The 19,572-nt window shown below is 42.4% G+C and overlaps 1 protein-coding gene across 3 annotated transcripts in view; it reads left to right on the forward strand.

Moving 5' to 3' along the window:
- KDM5B (lysine demethylase 5B) overlaps positions 1–19,572 on the forward strand; it is a 69,802-nt gene that overhangs the window by 19,418 nt on the left and 30,812 nt on the right. For all 3 annotated transcript variants that reach the window (XM_086861979.1, XM_086861978.1, XM_086861980.1), the window contains 5 exons: positions 7,901–7,978; positions 9,270–9,392; positions 10,241–10,411; positions 15,844–15,978; positions 19,095–19,188. In XM_086861979.1, coding sequence (XP_086718105.1) covers positions 10,310–10,411; positions 15,844–15,978; positions 19,095–19,188 — 331 coding nt within the window. In that variant the 5' untranslated portion in view covers positions 7,901–7,978; positions 9,270–9,392; positions 10,241–10,309. The remainder of the gene's footprint in view (positions 1–7,900; positions 7,979–9,269; positions 9,393–10,240; positions 10,412–15,843; positions 15,979–19,094; positions 19,189–19,572) is intronic.

Consider the following 19,572-nt stretch of genomic DNA (forward strand, 5'->3'; position numbering starts at 1 on the left):
TTTAACCTTAGTGGAGCCTGAGTGGTGAAACCTAAAGGCTCAGGGCTTGGGAGAACTGGACCTACTCTGCCAGGGACATATTTTGAAGAGCAACATTGATTTAAATGTTGTTGAAACCTCTTAAGGTCTGTTTAGGCTTCTCATTCAGCTAGTTGCTTGATTTATTTTCATTTTTATGCAGAAAAAGAAAACAGAAAACAAACAAAAAAATCCCATTCTGGAGCTGCTTGACTGAGGGCTCTGGCAATCTGCTCCTGAAGCCGTAAAGCAAACCACCACTAAAACAGGAATTAATGCAGAGAATTGCAATACTTTGTCTGAAACAGGAAGCTGATGGTGATGATCCTTTGGATTTGATAATACACATAGGCTCAGTCAGTTGATTTTATCAAAAAGAAAGCACAGAGATAACTCAATTACAACATGCAAGTGAGCTTCAGTGGGAGAAACCAGAGGTGCTGCCGTGTCTGTCAATCCTGGCGAGCCTAGCCTGAGCCACTGGTCCTGCTGAGCAGGGGCCAGGCTCGGGTGAGTCAGGAAACACAGCATTTGTGACTGAGAGAGGATCAGCTGGAAGGGGAAAGTGAAGGATGGAAAGTGGTGAATCTGCCGCTTTTCGGGAATTTTTGGATCAAGAATGAATGAAGTTTTAGGAGGGGAAGAGATATTTTTGTGCTGAAGTTCCTGTTGCCCTGCTGTCAATTCATATGAAGAAAAATAGATCAGCTACTAAAGGTCATTAGGAAATGTTGGCTTTAAATGAATAACTTGTCATAATCATCACAGGGGTCATGTTGTGTAATTAGGTAAATTCAGAGTAGCTTATTTACAGATCTCTAATTAGGAAGAAAATATGCAAAAGAGTAATTATTTTTAGTTTATTATTTATTTTACTATGGCAGTGGCCATGCACAGGGTTGCTATGGTCACCATGGGTGGTTTCTGCTCTTCAGAATCACTGAAAAATTGGGGTGGGCTTAAAAGACAATGAGAATTTCCTCTCGATGCCTCAGTTTCTTTCCGTGGGGGATTTTCAACACATGCTCTTCAGCTCATTGAAGATTTAAGATGAAACAATTTAGTTCAGAACTTTCCATATGGGGCAAGAATAACATAGATAGAATGTCTGTAGTTTTTTGTTCAGCTTAAGACTTTAGTCAGTTAGCTTATAGCTGGAAATGGAGTTTAAAACTAAACATGGCTCCGTTGCCCAGTATTGAAACCAAATCTGCCAGTGGATGGAAGCAAACCATGCCATGTATCCATTAGGACATGCTTCCTCTCAATCCCAGATAACTGGGTTATATCTGGGGTGTGCTGGGGAGGAATGCTGTGACAATGTCCAGGAGACCAGGTTGAGCGTTTTTTGAAGTCAGAAAGAACTTGTGGGAACTTCCAGCCTGCCGCCCTTAGGAGTGTCTGAGTGGAAGATCTTCCTTGGGAACAGGTGCTTTACCTGGGATGGTGAATCTGAGCAGCTGGAAAGGGAGAATGTTGTGGAGAGCCAGGCAGTGGATGGTGGGAGCCACAGGGAATCCCTGGGCAGCCGAGGCTCTGCAGCTGCTCATGGGTGAGGCTGGTGGAGTTGTCTGTAACTGTTCCAGATGGCTGTGAAATTCAGGTCTAATCTGAATTACACTGGGAGTGAAACTGAGGTTTGAAAGCTGCCAGCTACAGCTCTGAAGAGGGTATGGATTCACTCCAAGGGCTGTGATGGGACAGCCTGAGGAACAGTCTGCTGTCTGTGCTGGTTGCACACACTCTGGGAGTGTACTGGGCATTAGAGCAAAGTAGGGTAGCCCCGTGCCTTGAGGGGAGGTGGCAACAGCTCTTGGGGTCTGGTGCCCTCAGACACCAGCAGCTGGGTCTGGCCAGTTTTCTGTTTCAGGGTCTTGGTCAGTGCTCTGAAGTGAATCGGGGATCTGGGATTTGCTGATCCCAACAGCCCATCCACCCCCAGCTGTACCTGCAGTGCAGTGGTGGTGGTGTATCTGTTCCTTGCATGCAGGTGCCTCCATGGAGAGGAGCCTGGCATCTTCTGTGCATGAGCCCAGCTGCCTGTTGTGTTTACAGGTTCAAACCCTGTGTGTAGTTTCTGTGCTCTCTGCCTTTGGATCCCAAGGAGCAGCTGGCTGTGCTTGAGAATCATCTCCAGCTTACCTGAGCCTTTATTTCTCTCCAGGTGTAGAGCTGGCATGGAAACACTGGGATCTAGAGAGGTGATTCCCACTGTACACTCAGAGCTGGCATGGAAACACTGGGATCTAGAGAGGTGATTCCCACTGTACACTCATCCTTGGCTGTGGTTCTCAGATGGGAAAGATCGGTGGTTGTGCCTGTTCTTCCTTGCTAGCCTGCGATACATAATAAGAGTCCAGTTTTGTCTCAAATAAGAAATACAGTCCCTTATGGCAAGGAGAAATTCAGGGAGATTGATGGAAAAATCTCCTTTCCAAATGACCAAGGAAGGACTGTTGATCACAAACTGGGTTAGCTGATGATTGGAGTTCCCAACTAATGTTAGCCTTTAACAGGGTCACAGAGGGATTAGTTCCCGTTAGACAGGAGCTTTGTGGCTGACCCACTGCCGGGTGATAATGGGTTTGTGTGGGTTCTGCCATCTGAGCTCCAAGTGTGTTTTTAATGTAGTCATAAAACCAGGAGACTGAAAGGGACCTCCTGAGTCACTGAGTGTGCTCCCTTCCTCTCAGAAACAGCAATCATGGAACACCTTTGCCAAGGCAAGATCATAGATGTGGGAACAAAGAATGTAGGTCAGGCTCACAGGGTGGGCATCTCAGGAAGGGGGGAATTGCTGCAGTTTGCTGAATGAATGTGTTTCTCTGGCAAGAATTGCTAAGATATTCCTTTGGATCTTACTATGAACTTCTGTCTAGCAATATAATGAAAGGGCTGTCTTTTTTTTTTGTGTCTGACATGGGAGAGACTGCAAGTAAAACGCTACTTGCAGTTTTTAAAAGCTGGTGAAAAAATGTAAGAGACTTCAGAAAAAAAGCCCAAGGAAAAAACCCTTTTATTTACAGGACTGGAAAACTGGTTTCATAAAGAGAAGGAAAAAGGTATTTGTTTATTGAAAAATGTCTTGAAACATTTCTTCCGGGAAGGATTCAGGAATAGCTGCTTTGGCAGCCAGCAGACAAGGGATTTGGTTATAAAGGACATGAGGATAAAGGAGGAAGAAAAACTGAAGCCAACTAACTTGAAGAACAGCTTACCAGGGACAGTGGTAATTTCTGGTTCACTTGAATTCATAGGGGTGGGGGTGGTTAAATTTTAATTAGTGAGTTTGGGTGAGGTGCAGGTCTGACAGCTGAAATGCAGTGCTCTGAAGCCTGACATCCCTGGAACAGCTCAGTTGGGAGCTGGAATATGGAAATCACAGAAATAATTCTGCTGACCATTTGTAGTTTGCATTACTGCTTGAAATATTAATGTGATCCTTAGAGCGTGCCTTCTGCATGGCTGGATTTGTCCCTCAAGTTTATAGAAGAGTTTGGAATTTTGAAGGCAGTCTCATTTTTGCCTGGATTTGATGAGAGGTTTATAACAATTGCAGGCTAAGGTGGGCACAGGATTTTGTTTGTCTCTTGCAGGCTTATATGTCAGGGATAGATAACAGTACACAATAGAGGCATTTCAGATAAAGAGTCCTGGTGGATTAAGAACTCCTGATCTTTTTAGGAAATTGATGATTTCTTGCTTTCTGTATGAAAATCTTAATGCTTAGCATGGCTGTTGGAAGACACTTAAAACAGAACTTCTTAAACTTCTTTTATACCTTTTTTAAAACAGGAAAATCCAAACCAATTCCTTTGAGGAGCTGGATGAGGAGGGCAAGTGTTAGTGATTCTCTGGCATGACTTTTAGAGAAGAGAGCCTGGAGAGCTGGAGTTGGGGGCTGGTCTCTTCCCCAGCAAAGCTGCTCATGTGGCTCAGCAGCTTGGCAAGTGAATCCTGCCCAATAAAGCTCCCTCTCGTGGTGCTGCTGCCTTTCCAAGTGCATAAAGGCATTTCTGTCACATAGAAATGTCTTTTCATGGGCCTGCAAGTGAGCATAGCATTTGGCTGGTAACTTGTGCTTCAAAATGTGTCCAAGATTTTTGTTGAGTAAATAATACACTTATTAAAGGAGAGTTGAAAGTATCTTGTTTAGGACTTGGGGAACTTGTCATACTGTGGAATAGAGGAAGATAAATATTATCCTTATCCTTAAACTTTGAGTAGTTTGGATGCTCCAAAATAAACTTGTGACTTCAAAATAACTCAGTGACAGTCAGGATGGACTGTCTACTATACCTGCTGTCATTTCTCCAGATGGTGAATGGCTGTGTGTCTGTAACAATGTCATCTGATACAGTTTGTATTCAGTGGGATGTGTTGTAGTGTGTTTGTAAAGCCAGGAGTGGTTTTATAATAATCTAATGTCATATATTATATGTGCCATTGATTTTTCTCAGCTCTACCTGCACTACTGCAGCCTCACCTCAAGTCCTTGGTGCAGTTTTGGGAATCACAATATAAAAAGGACATGAAGCCATTGGAGAGCATCCTAAAGAGGGCCATGAGAATGGTGAAAGGTGTGGAGGGGAAGTCTCATGAGGAGGGCCATGAGAATGGTGAAAGGTGTGGAGGGGAAGTCTCATGAGGAGGGCCATGAGAATGGTGAAAGGTCTGGAGCCTCCTGAGGGGCAGCTGAGGTCACTCAGTTTGTTCAGCCTAGAGGAGATTGAGGGGAGACTCACTGGGGTCTTCAACGTCCTCATGAGGGGCAGCAGAGGACGAGGTACTGATCTGTTCCCTCTCATGACAAGTGACAGGACTCGCAGGAATGGCTGGAGCTGAGCTGGGAGATATTTAGGCTGGATATCAGGAAAAGGTTCTTCCCCCAGAGGGTGCTGGGACACTGAACAGGCTCCCCAGGGAATGGGCACAGCTCTGAGCCTGTCTGAGTTCAAGAACTGTTTGGACAATGCTCCCAGACATTGGGTGGGATTGTTGGGGTGTCTGTGCAGGGCCAGGGATTGTATGTGATGAACCTCACAGACTTGGTGGTCCTTCCAATCATCATATTCTGTGGTACTTGCTTAAAAACCTCAGAAGCTGGAGTCAATCCATGTTGCCTCTCATTAAGCCAATTTACCATCATCCAGCAGCTCTTGCAATAACTTTCTCCTTGCTAAAAGTTAAACACTTTTAAGGCTGTTAAATGTTTGATTCTGGCTGATGAACCCATCTGCCTGATAGGCTGAAAAGTCATCTTCTGATCTTTGAGAAACAGCTGATGTGTCATCAGGGTGTCTTGGTGTGTGCATTGGTCATTCAGTCATTGGTAAACTTGAAAACTGCAAGTGTAGGAAATGCTGGTTATGGCAGCTTGTGTTGTCTGGAGTCATGTTACTCTTCCAGCACAGTAGGTGACTGGTGCTTTGCCAGAGCCAGTGTCTTTGGCCAAACAGGAAAGACTGTCCCCAAACATGCAGCAGTCAGTAATAAATAGACACATGGAGATCATGGAGATAATCAACTAATTCTGGAGCAGGATGTTTCAGATGCCATGCTGTGAACGAGGTGTTTCTGTAAGATCATGCACATAAACTTCCTCATTTGTTTCCATAAGCAGAGGGAACTAGCCTGCTCTGTGCTGTCTGACATGGATTGGGTCTGTGTCTGCCCTAGGCACCCTTGGAGCTGGATTTCTTTAGTCTGAGCATGAGCCAGAGCCTGTAGGAGCAGGTAGGGATCCTGTTCCTCCTGTTGTGCCCAGTGGCATGCAGGTTTTTGTCTGGGCTCTGCCCAGAGCAGCAGCCTGTACCCACAGACATGTGGCCTGACCAGAAGAGTCTCCTGTGCTGTCCCCTCCCTCCTTGGCTTCCCTGACATGTTGCTAGTGCAATAACTGCAGGTGGTGGCTCTGAAGCACAGCCTGGACTGGTGACAGTTTCTGAGGTGGTATCATTGCCTACATGAGCTGAATTCTTGCCCCTGTTCATCTTATTCCTGGTTCTTGTCCCCTGCAGAGTGTTATTAGAGCATCTGGTTTGGGGTAGTGCACAGTCCAGCCTGGGACAGCCTTTGCTTACTGCTTAGCAAAGCCAGAGGCAGCACAGCCCTCTTGGTTTCATTTCCTCTCAGCCAAAGCAAAGCTCCCTACAGCTCTCCCTTGGGAAGTTTAGTTCAGTCCCCAGCATCTCAAGGGTCCTGTGTCATCAGCACTGTGTCCCCTCCTGGTCTCAGTACCTGTGTCCCTGTCTTTGGTACAGAGCAGACTCTGGAGTTGTGACTAATGATGTAACCAGTTGGTTCAGCCTGAGAGTCAGATTTGTCCTGTTGAAGTACAATACTTCAAATCCTGCCCAACTTTTCCCAGTTGTGCTTCTCATCTTACAGCTCGAGGGCCCTAAGTGATTCATCAGACAACAGGATCTTAGAAAAGAATGTCAGTTCTCTTCCTCAGACTTGATGGTTTAATTGTGATTGGTTTTCTGGCATAGAGAATAGGCAGTAAAAGAAGGGTTAGTGTTACTGAGTTTCTCAAGAGCATGTCTTTGGACACCAGGCAGTCTTGTGGTTAAAAGCAGGAAAATAATCGAGAAATGTGTCCCACTGGTCAAGGATTGAGTATTCTTTGGATAATTTGTTATCCTGACCCCCTACCATTGTCTGATTTCCAATTGAAATGTTAATTTCAACTGGCATTGTCAAGTTGTGATGTGCTAGAAGTACCTTGCAGGATCAGAAAACTTTTATTACCTATCTTGAGGTCTGGATTAGTCAATGAAAGCTTGGTAAAATGTATGGATTGGTGGCCCTCTTTGCTCTTCAGCTTCTCTACACTCTTGTTGAATCTTGCTCCTTGTTTGTTTTTAAGGTAATTGCTTTGGAAACCATGTATGATTGGTTTTAATTCCAGTTTTCATATTCTCTGTGAATCTAAAATAAAAAATACTCTGTTTATGATGCTGGTCTTACTTCCATTGCCTCAGTCACCCAATGGTAAAGAAAGCTTTTCTTTTTCCTGAAGCAAAGCTCTGCCTTACTCCACTGTCAGTAGCTCACTTGTGCATTATCTTTATTCTGTAATTACTGGTAATAAGATAACTTTATATGTAATAAATTCCTGTCAATTTTAAATCAAATCTAATTTGGTTTTGTGAAGTTGTGTATTGCCAAACCAAGTGTGTGCAGTAGAGGTCAGAGATCGAAAAGATAAAATAGCTTTTTAGTTGTGTTTATAAATAACACTTCTGTTGCAGGTATTTTATCAAAGTAATAATAATCTTTTTTTTTAATTGGTCATATTCCAACTTTCCTGAATGCTTGCAGCCAAGGAAATTGTCAAGCATTGGCACCGGTTGCCCAGGGCAGTGGTGGAGTCACCATCCCTGGAAGTGTTCAGAAGATGTGTGGATGTGACACTGGGGACATGGGTTAGTGGTGAACATGTGGTGCTGGGTTAAGAGTTGGACTCAATGATCTTAAAGGGCTTTTCCAGCCTTAATGATTCCATGATTCTGTGGAGGCTTACAATGCAGGACAGAGCTTCAGTTCCAAAAATGATTTTGTGGTTCCATTATCTATTTTTGAGGTACAGTGAAGTGTTCTAGGGGGTAGACAGTGACTCTTACTCAACGTATCTCACCGTTCCTGCTCTCCAGACTTGTTCCCAGTGAGGGGATTTGGGCAGCACAGCCTTGGCTCGCTGACAGGCCAGGGTGTGGCCACCAAGCCCCCACTGCTCCAAGTTCTGTGTTCTGGTGGAGCTGAGGAGCCTCTGCAGGCCACTGAAGCCTCTCCACACTTTGGGCTCCCCTGGCTTTTGGCTGTCACAGAATCTTCTTTCCTTTTCCTGATCTTTTGATGGAACCTTTTTGTTTTCCAGGACTGGCAGCCTCCATTTGCATGCGATGTCGACAAGCTTCACTTCACACCGAGGATCCAGAGGCTCAATGAACTGGAGGTAAACTGGAAATCTGAGCAGTACTTCTGTTCCCAAATGTTTCTGTGTGTTTCTGGGAGGTGATGTTTGCCAGAGTTGGCCATGAGCTGACAGCACTTTGGACCACGAACAGCAATTTTTAATTAGCATGGAAATTCATCTGTTTCAGAACCTAGTTAGAAACATTCCAGGCATAAAAGTAATGTTAATGCTCATTAAAGGAACATAATTTAGGCCTTTTCCACACATGTGTTTCTAAGTAGTTAAACTGTCCAGGGCCATAGATCTGTGTCTGTGTTTTGCACTCATACAGCATCTTTCAAAAGGAAAAGAGATGAAACACTTGGAGTGCTTTAAAAATAGGCAGCCTTTTGGAAGAAACAATTGCAAAATCTGGATTCAGTTTGTGGAAATTTGCTGTTCACAAGCACTTTCATTCACTGCTTCAATGAATTGACACTAAAGGGGAGTGTGAGGCGTCCTGGTTGGCTCCATTTGCTGGTACCATTTGGGATGATGGTGACTGTGCTTGATTATTCTCCTGATTCTTGGTTTTTAAAGCCCTGATGTGGCTGTGTGAAGTGCTGGGGAAGGGCTCAGATGCTGGCTTGGAATGCTAAGAGAGGGATTTGTGTGACCACAAGCTGTTCAAAGCTCCCTGGAGTTTGCAGACAAGCTAATCTGTACAGACAAGACCAGTTTTTACCTTAAAATTAGAAAATGTGCTGAAAACAAAATATATCAAAATTTAAGTTACTGCTCTAACATAGCAGCAGTGCAGTGATTTTACTGTGGTAATTGCTGTACAACCAGCCAGGCTTTCCCAGGCCTGACCCATTTGTATCCTTAAAAGTGAAACAGATACAGCTGTGAGAAGGGATAAGAGATAAACAGATACAACTTTTAAAATTATTTTTTGAAAACAATACTGATTTATTTTTGGTTTATTGCAAATAAACCAAATAGTAATAAACTATTGCAATAATTAATGTAGTAAATGCAATAAATCCTGGCAATGCAGCTGGCTTAGGGGGTTTTGAGCAGTAATAACTTAGTGTTTGGCTGTTCTCCAAAGGTGCTTTTCTCAGTGCAGTAAAAGGTAACAGAAAGTGACTCAAGGAAAGATACAGATATTATCAATGGTATCTGCGTGGAATTTATTTTTCTTCAAATGATGAGAGGGAAAAATGCAAAATAACTCTTGCAGAGGGCAAAGTTGGGAAAGCAACTGCAGCTGCAGTGCTGTAAATCTTATACAAAACCTGCATCTGCTTTTAGCATGCAGTTCATTTGTTTGTTTGGTTGGTTTCAGGCCCAAACTCGTGTAAAGCTGAATTTTCTGGACCAGATTGCAAAGTTTTGGGAGCTTCAAGGATGCACACTGAAAATTCCACATGTGGAGAGGAAGATCTTGGATTTATTTCAGCTTAACAGAGTAAGACCATTATGGAAAAAACTATCCTGAAAAGCTGCTGTGTTACTTCAGTTCCTGGGATGGTATCACAGCTGGTCAGGAGAGGTTTTGGGGTATATCTAAGCTGGAAAAAGTATTCCTTTGTTTAAGCTAACATTGCTAATGGGACAGTAAGAGTAAGAATACATTATCAGGGAAAGACAATAAGTAATATGTTATCATGGAAGTTTTCCTGTGATCTAAGAGATCACCTTAAATTCACAGCTCTTCTTTAAAATTGAACTTGGGTCAAGAAAATACTTAGGCTTAATTGGAGAAAGTTCCTGAGCAATGACAAAAGTGAGAGAAAATAATTTTCAATTAGAAATATGGAAGGAAAAAAATCCAATTACTTTTAGGGCGAAACTTGCTCAACAGTTCATGTATACTGATAGTAAGAGATGGGATTCTCTGAAAGGATATGTTCTTTCTCTTTCCTTTATGTTTAGGCAGTTTTTATTTGGAAACTTTGAGCTTATTTCGTAGCACTTGTTCCAGTGAAAAGAACTGAGTGTCCTGTGCTAGAAAATTGTGTTGGGACACAAAGTGACAAATTGCAGCCAAGTAGGTTCTCAGAGTAGGCCGAGTGATGGCACATGGAACACAGGTGCTGACTTCTTTGTAAAGTAATTCAACAGGTTTGTAATTCCTGAATAGGTTACATGTTACATATTCTAGTTATTGCCTTAAAACAACTTTGATGTCATGTGTGATTTTTAAATATATATTTTTGTGGTGTAAATTGTTAATTAGGATGTTGTCCTGCCTTTTTCCTTGAACACTGATAATTTTACCATTAAATATGTGACCATTTTATTTTCACTTTTTAGCTAGTTGCAGAACAAGGAGGATTTGATGTCGTTTGCAAGGAGAGAAAATGGACCAAAATAGCCACGAGGATGGGCTTTGCTCCTGGCAAAGCCGTGGGCTCGCACATCCGCGCGCATTACGAGCGGATTCTCTACCCCTACAACTTGTTCCAGTCAGGAGCGAGTCTCTTGGTAAGCTGTACTGAAACCAAGTGCTCAGTTAATGTAGCAGCCAGTCTGGGCGGGTTCTTTGGATTTCTGGAATGTTTGTGGAGCTGCATTTCGTACTTGGTGTCATGCAGGTGACCAGGTGCAGTGGTCAGCAGTTCAGAAAGCCGTGAACAAACTTTTCATTAGAGTGAAGTTTTTAGCATTAGTCCTCCAGGTAACCTCTGCTTCCTGATTTGAACAGTATCTGTTGGTATTTTCTCTCTGCAGTTTACAGAAGTCTCATGATAAGGGACATTCCTGTAATGATTTCTGTAAGACCAAGCACTGCTGTGTTCATGGAACATTCCGGGTCCATCTCTCTGCCACAGAAATTGCTGTGGGCCTGTGTCACATGCCTGGAGTGACTGAGGGACTGTGCCAAGCCATGGCAGTGTTGTGGCACATTCACTAAGGGGGACAGGTTGCAGAAAACTTCCTGATTGCTGTAGTTATGTTAATAGCATGACTTGGGATTTTTCCAAGCTTAAATCTTCATCCTTCCTAGTCATCAATCTTTGATTTGACCATTAAACCAAAATTCAGGGTTGATTGAGAGTGGAGGCCACATAATCTCTAATAAGGAATAGGTCTGTTCTTTTAGAGCAGCAGTCATTTATTTGGAAAATCAAAACTGGTTGCAGTTGCCAACATCCATTTTTATTTCTTTGAAATGCTCTTTCCATGATGATCTTTCAAAGACAGGAGTGCTGACCTTTTTTAAGCAATAAATGCCCTAATCCTGTTACAAGCAATGTCTCTGTGTACAGAAATCAACACAGGCCTTTACAGACAGCTACCAAAATGAGGAAGGGATTTGCTGTAAGTCCAGAGAGGTTAGAATTAGACTTTTTATTTAGGCAGTGGCAATCACTTCTCAGTGAGGAACAGCTAAATTCTGCTGGCCCTTCAGATAAAGGGGTCTTTTGCAAACAGGATAAGAACAAAATAGAGTTGAAGATAAAAATCTTCATGCTAAGGAAACTGCTGGATCAAAAATATTCTGGCTTTCTTCATACATTCATGTTAAGTAATGGAAAGCAGCACCATTTTCTAAAGGTATTTAATTGAAAACTTTGCATTTGTATTAGGTCTGAAAACAGTGATTTCTTTTTGGGTTTTTATTGAGCTTGTATGTTTGCTACATCTGTCTTTGCTGCTGTATTTTTGAGGTACCATTGCACAGGGAAAGATCTTAAACTTGGATTTGTGAATATGGTACCAAAGTATCGTGGGAATTTCCTGAGAACGTCTGTCACGTAGTCAGTACTCCATGGTTTGCTCAGTATTAAATCCTTTTAGAAGAGGAAAAACCTCCTTAGATGAGGACATGCTTCATTTTAAATGATTTTTCAAGCTCTGTCTTGCAATGGGCCCTTGACATCTGTCCAAACCAATGTGGAGGCAGTTCTGGACAAATGATGAATGTAAGTTTAACTTAATTTTTTTAGCTCCTCCACTCCTGTATATGCAGATACAGATTTTTTAATGACTGGAGAGAATTCACAGAAATAAGTTTGGTTTAGCTCACTTTTCACTCTAATTTGATTTTTTTTTTTCCCTGACAGTATTGTCTTTCAAGTGAGTTTGTTTTACAGTACGTTTTTTGAGTGTCATCTCAAATGAGATTCTTTTTGGCTTCCTTTCATGTGTTCTTATTAAGTGGTGCTTACCGAGATGCTTCTTGTGCAGGTGTCTGTTACTGTGTGCCTGTTCAGTGTTTTTCTGGGAATCTAAGCACCTGAGCTGTGTTTTTGGAGAAGCTGTGTCTGTTCAGTGTGACTGCTGTCAGTTGGAGATGTGCTTCCTCCTTCAACAGCCTGTTGAGAGAAGCTCTTCACACAGCTTTGGTGATTGTCCCAACAAGATTACTGCTTGTATTCATTGACTCTTTTGATACGTGTTTTTTTTATTTGGTAATACTTGAAATATTGAAAACTGCCTTCTTTCCTGCAAAAGCCAAAAATATGAAATTATGTAGTTTCCACTAATGACTGTGCTATAACTTTAATCTCCTCTAGATCTGTGTATAGCATTAACAGTTTGTGTGCCTTCAATACATGTTAAGCTGGCTTCAGGAGTTATTTTGACAGATATTCCTGCTGGAGATATTTCTGTCTACATGCTGAAGTAGTGAAAGTCTCTGGAGCTGTTCGGAGGGGAATAGAGTGGAATAGCATGTTTTCATTAAAGCTCATGTTCAGTCCAACAGCAAGAATTCCTTAAACCAGCCAGTTTCTAATACCCAAAGCAGTTCTCCACAGTGGATATTTATTTTCCTCTTATTTTGAAATTGGACTACACAGGCCTCAGGTGTCTCCAGAGTAGCTGCAGTGAACCTGTTGGTACTGTTTCCTGCCACCTGTACCTCTCATTCCCAGCTGTAGTAACTGTGTGTCATCCCAGAGAGCCACGCTGAATGCCCAGAGGGAAAAGTGTCCCCTGCATGAACTGAGGCATCCAGAACCTTCTGTCAGTGCAACTTCCTGTGGTGCATTGCCCAGATGTTTCATGATTTAAAGTTCAGCTACATTTTGGGGGCCTCGAGGTGGTATTAATTCTGTTTTTCAGTGAATTCAGTGACTCATTAATTGTGCATCTGGTCTCTTTTCCAAACTAAGGCTTTAGTGGCCTTAGTGGAATTCATATTTCCAAAGATCTATGTGTGTGTGCCTCTGGTAAAGATGTTTCAGTGTAAGACATTTCTCTGGCACCTGCATTTTTCCTGGAGAAAAGTGAGCACCTCTGGAGTTTGGTGTTTTACCCTCCATGGATGTGTAGCAGGAGTAAACCAGTTGTGTTCTGCAAGTACAGGGAGCCTGGCTGATTGGCTTTTTTCTAAATTATGACCAATTGAAATATACTAATAAATGTCTAAACCTGGAGGAGATGAACTGTATCCCTTTCCCTCCCCAACCTTTTGTCTTCCTGAACACCTTATGACCATTCCTGCCTTGTCCTTTGTCTCCTAAAGGAGCTGCTCCTTTGTGGCTTCAGCTGATGGGTTTTAACTTGCACTCTGCTTCCTCTGAGGGTTCAAAGATCATGTGTGCAACCATCTTGTTGGAATATAATGAGATCATGGCCAGAATGTGTGGGGTGAGCTTCTGGGGAATGGCTGATAGAAACCCAACCCTGCCAAAGCCTGGCTGGGAAGAGGGAAGGACTGGAGAGGTGGCAGCTGGGTCCTTGGCTGGAGGTCATCAGCGTAGGAGTGAAGGAGGTACAGAGGAATTCTCATCCCTAGACCACCTTAGGACACCTTCTAGGTGTTCTCCTGGTCCATCTGAGGTGGTGAATTAACAGCCATTCCATACCACTGCCTTTGCCTCAGGTTAGAGAGGCACTGGGAAATGTCTGTGCTGAAATAGGTGGTGAAACATCATGATTTAGGAAATGTCTTCTGGTGTTTCTCAAGCTGGTAATGAGTGCTCTGGTGCTCTTTTTTTTGGTGGGGTTTGGGATTTTGGTTTTGTTTCTTGTTTGTTTGGGGGTTTTGGGGGTGGGTTTTTTGTTGGTTTTTGGGAGGATTTTTGTTGTTGAGTGCTTGGCGGGGTTTTGGGGTTTTTTGGGATTTTTGTGTGTGTTTTTGTTTGTGGGGTTTTTTTGTTTGTTTGTTTGTTTGGGCACTGCGCTGAAGTGAGGCACAATCTGTTGCTTTTCAAGGTTTTCTTACACTTTTGTTTAGGAAAAGCTGTTTGCCTTCTAGATTTGTTTTCAAGGATCATATGTCCTTTATTATCAGGAGCAGTAGAAACTCCTTTTTTTTTTTTCCTGATAATTTTGGTTTTCACATGAGGAAATGACTCAAGGATCCAGATTTTATAGAAATTATTTTCTGTTCTCTCATTTTCAACCTTTTCCTACTCATTTGATCTTTCTGCTTGTCTGTTGTCTCTTCTGAGAAATTGTTATTTTTTGCTTTCTTCCACTGATGTTGATGTCACATCATCTTCTGTCATCTTTGGTAGATGCCTCATCCATGGAGACATTTAAGGCCAGGTTGGATGGGTCTCAATCTCATCTAGTGGAAGGTGTCCCTGCCCATGGCAGGAGCTTAGAACAAGGTGATCTTTAATGTCCCTTCCAACCCAAACCCTTCTGTGATCCTGTGATTCTGGTTCCAGTGGGAGCTTTGAGGGACCAGGCTCCTGTGAAGAGGCAGCTGCAGTGCTCTGGGGCTCTAGACCCAGCCTTTGAGCATCAGCCAGGATTTACTGCTCATGTACATGAGCTGCAAAGTGGAGTGGTACTGTGTATTTAATGCTGAAATTAAATCAGCCATTTGCTTTCAAAATCTAGAGTTCACAAAGTTTGGGACTGAAGGCAGCCTGAAAGCAAACAGCAGTTCTGGAGGTTTCCTTTGTCAGTGTCACTGGCTGCCTGTGGGTGATGGTAAATGACATCCTGCTGTCCTTGACTAATACTGTTTTTTTGTTAAATACGTAATTTTTCAGCATAGACTTCTAAAATAACATTTTTTTCCTCCTTTTCCCTTCCCCCTTCTCACTGTAATTTGTTTTTGAAAGTCTGTTTTCTGAGCTTGTCTACAGAGCATCGTCATCCTCACACCACTGTTGTGGTTCTCTCTGTCCTTTACTGCTCTCTCTTGCTGAGAAAATGCTTGTGGTGGGAACAGACTAACAGAACTGGGGAAATGTGGATCCAGCAATTTCATGAATTACTTCCTGGCAACATGAGATTTTTTTATTTCTGTAGGATTTGTTGTTTACTCATTAAAAACTTACATTTTGTCTGCAGTTACTGAGTGTTGTGTGGCTTGACAAACAGGGAATTGTCATTAATTATTCTGTTTCTTGCTAGAGGTATGCAGTTTTCAGCAATTAAATGCTTTCATTCAGTAGCTTGAAAGAGCTAAAACTGTTCTTGCATCTTTTCCCTTCTGCCCTTGATTCAAGCAGCAGTTGTCCTCTCCAAAACATGGAAAGAAGGAAGCTCCTGCAATGTGTGCAGTACAGAGCTGTATTTCAGTTAGGACAGGCATGTTTGATAGGTTGTAATTTACTTTATATTGCTGTGTATATCACAGCCACTCAACCTTAGGCCACTTCTGCAGTTCCAAAGTGCTGGGGACCCAGTCTGCAAAGGCCCCATCTGCCAGAAGAGTTGGGCCTGGTGTTCTACACAGAGAAATGTTTGGTGATCATTAACACTTAAAGGATGACTTCAGCTTTATTTAAGATCTATTATTATGGCTATTGCAGCCATTAAACTGATAAGAAAAAGTGATGTTGTGCCTTGTTCAAATAGATAAATGCTACCACTGTCATACATGCTGTTTATTAACTCAGCACAGGAATTAGGGCCCTATGTTCTTCCCATGACCCAGGAAATTGTTCTACGCAGCTTGTATTGCAAGGGGAGGCAGAAACAAAGTAATCAAATTGTTTCTTTAGTGCTTGCAGAAGCCAGATCTGAGCAGTGACACGAAGGACAAGGAGTACAAGCCCCATGACATCCCGCAGCGACAGTCGGTGCCGCCGTCGGAGAGCTGCCCGCCCGCGCGCCGCGCCAAGCGCCTGACGCCCGAGGTGAGCCTGGGAGAGCAGGACACCCTGAGCACATCTGGGGATGTGTGTGTGTGTGTGTGTGGAGGAACAGCTGCTTCACTCTGTCAGGGGTACCCAAACATAAATGCATAAATCTTGAATAATGGGTAAGAATTGTCTGATATTTTACCAAGTGTGAGTTTTGGAGTTCTCGGAGGCTGTTGGTGAGTGTGTGCAGCAGGGTTATGCTTTCAGCGTGATGGAGATACTGTGGGGCTCTTGAAACACAAGTGACAAATCCTGGAAATGAAGCATCTTTGATCTGTTGTTCCTCACTCAGTGAGCAACACTTATTCCCTAAATTCACTGGGAGATTTCTGTACATATCTCATGAGTTGAAGTCAGTTATTAGAGCGGGGAAGATTGTGGTTATAACATCAGCATTGTTGTAATTCATTTTTCACTCTTGAGTTCTATCAATATTGTGTTAATTTACCCATGCAATATAAGGAAAAATGCATATCATCGAGTCAGTGTGGTTTTGTACAATCTTACATGTCCTTAAGAAACAATATATTTTTGTTTAAGCATGAAATCTGTTGGTTATATCTCAGTATCTTCTGTGAAGATACATTTTAAGTGATCATGTATCTCCTTTGTTGCTGAAAAACAGTAATACTTTGGCTCCAGCCTTTCCAGCTTGATGATCCTATCTCCAGAGAGTTCCTTTTTCTTTTGTTTGGGCAGATGAAGAGTAAGGGAGGATATTCCCAGGAGAGGGTCTGATTAGTGGTGACATCATGAGTTAGGAAGGTCACAGTTTGTTGCAGACTCTTATTAACTCCCACTGTTCTGGTCTTAGTCTCTATTAGTACTAATAGTGCAGCTTAGCTGTTGCAAATTCTGCCTGTAATTATGCTTGGTTAATGAGTTACAATTAAGGGTTTCTAAAGCTTTTCCACTCCACTACCTGGTTACAAGTGGATTTATAATTGTGAACAAACTTCAATCGTTTGGGCTGAAACTTTCCATTTGAAATGTCTGCCTGTGGTTGAAGGATACTTGTTCTCATGGATCCCTTAAGAATTGACAGCAGGACAAATATACACGAAAATTCCCACTGTTTCTCTGGCAGTGGTGTCTGATGGCATTGACAGATCATATTTTTGTCATTTTGGGGGAAACCAACTGCTCATCCTTAGCCAAAAGGCAAGGCTGCCCCCTCAGCTCTTGCCCCAAGCACCACTGATGCTGTATACCTCATTTTTGTGGAAAGAAAATCTATAATTAAGACCATAACTAGAACACAGCGCTAAGGCTGAATTGAGCAACAGGGACTGGCTGGCTTAGCCAGGAGCTGTAGTGTTCTAACACAGTAATTTCGCAAAGTTAAGATTTGTTAATGTGAATTTTGCTGTTCCACGTCAGTGCAGTCAGAGAAGGTGATTAAATCTATTTTATTCAACATTGAAGCTCCAAGCAGTTGGCATTTGCACTGATCTGGTTGCAAAAGAGTAGTGTTTGGTTCACATCTCAATTTTCTACTCTAATGAGATACACAATGATTTGTCAGTGTCTTAAACTGTGAGTCTTAAATTCATTCTCATGTTTGCTAGTTTAATGTTTCCTGCTTTTCAAAGGCTGACCATAAACATTTTGAAGTGAACCACAGGGGAGTACTGTAGGTTACTGTGGCCTGTAGGATAAGTGTTAGTTTGCAGTTGTGAGACACTTGCAGTTTTACCTTGTCTTTTCCTACCTGGTGAATAAACAGTGAGGAGAAAATGTTCATAATGAGAAAGGAAAAGGGCAATGACTCTCTAGGCTGGTTTTGAAATGCAAAGGCTTTAGGTGCTTGATGTAGAACAGTTCAGTGTCAAAGACCACAAAAGTGCAGGGGAGGGAGAGTGAGATGACTTGATGTGATAAAAAGCTCAGGCCAAACCAAATGCTGCTCTTGTGAAGATCAGTATCAGCTAAAGCACAAAAGACTCTGCTCAGAGGAACTGAAGATGCAGAAGTTGGGGGCTTCTCTCTTCCCTTGAGGTTCAGGGCATACTGGCCCTGAGGCAGAGCTGCTGCACACAATGAACAGCTTCTGTTGGTGCATGTCTTAAGCAATGGGACCTCTGCCTGGTGGAGTCATTTGGGCAAGGAGAACATGAAAAGTGATTAGGAAATAATGTCAAAACCAGCTCTGTAAAAATCACAATCAACCAACCAGTGCCTACAAAAAAACTCTAGACTGAACAACACTTCCCACCTCTTGGAGTAGCTGGGGCTGTGTCCAGTCCTGCCTTAGGCCTGGGTCCATCTTCTGGGCTTCAGAGAGTGGCTGAGAGTGACTGAATTTTTGCATGACCTCAGTTCCTTAAAAAATAGAGCATTAGAGAAACCACTCATAACACTGAACAATTTGAGAATTGTTCTTCTTCCATCTGAAAATTTCAGGGAAGAAATGTAAGAATTAAATGGAAGAGCATTATTCTGTGTTGAAATTTCCAAGATGTACCAACAAAGGTCCCTGCTTTGGAGATTGGAGCATGTTCTGCTCCTCAGGAGTACAAGAAAATCTGTGAAAGCACTAAGTTCCTTGTTCTTTGCTTCTTAATGGGTCCCACTGAAATCAAACCTGAATCCTGGTCTCATTATTGGCATGGACATTTTGGAGGATTTGCTTTCAATGTTCCCTGCATTATTTCTCTCTGAACTACTTGTAAATAATTGAAGGTGAAATATTTCAGAACTCCAGGTGTCTGTTTAGAGTGAGTGGTTTGTAAGCATCAAATGGTTCTGAATCTAACTGACGTCCTCAGAGTTTCTCTGTGACTCTCACCTGTCTGCCTTTTTCCTGGAATGAGGCAGGTTAAATCTCAAGCCCTCGTGTTACCTCAGTGAGGTGTTTGTGTCTCACACCAAGGAATCATGAAATGGTTTGCATTGGAAGAGACCTTAGAAAATACTTGGTTGGGACTCACAGTACCCACCTTTCCCACATCTAGCTGGAGATTCCAAAGTCTCTGTGCTTGGGCGAGTGGCCATATCAGCTGCAGTGAGCATCTTCCCAAACACAAGTGGCAAACCAGAGTCTTCCAGTTAAGGATGTTACTGAGGGGCTTTTCCTTGTTTGGTTTGTTGTTTTTTTTTTCTTTTTAAAGGCAACCAATGTTAAAACTGAGACTGACCCTCCAGAGGCCAGAACTCACAATCTGAGACGCAGAATGGGCTGTGCCCCTCCAAAGAGTGAAGGTGGTGAGTGAAACACAGCATGAATCCAGTTTCTGTTACTTTGCACAAATGTGTTTTAAGACCAGAGCTAAAATCAGCAGTTAGAAGTATTTTTTACTTTATTCAAAGTATCTTATAAAAACCCCCAACTTTCAGTTAGTTTTAAAATTGGATTTTTTAATTAAAAAGCTGTTTTATGGGTTTGAAGTATTTTGGGTTTTTTTTTCCTTGTAAGTGGTTGAGTTTTCTTGAAGATGATATTTTCATTTGGAAAAGACTTTTTCAATCTTGGGTGTCTATTCTGGAACAAACAGAAATGAGATTGGAGCCATGTTTTGTATTTTAAATAATATCAGTGCATGAGCTTTAAATAGAAGAAACTCTTTTAAGAATGTATCAGATATCAGA

Source organism: Cyanistes caeruleus, chromosome 24 (assembly GCF_971803275.1).
Source record: "Cyanistes caeruleus chromosome 24, bCyaCae1.hap1.1, whole genome shotgun sequence".
In the NCBI taxonomy this organism is placed as follows: domain Eukaryota; kingdom Metazoa; phylum Chordata; class Aves; order Passeriformes; family Paridae; genus Cyanistes; species Cyanistes caeruleus.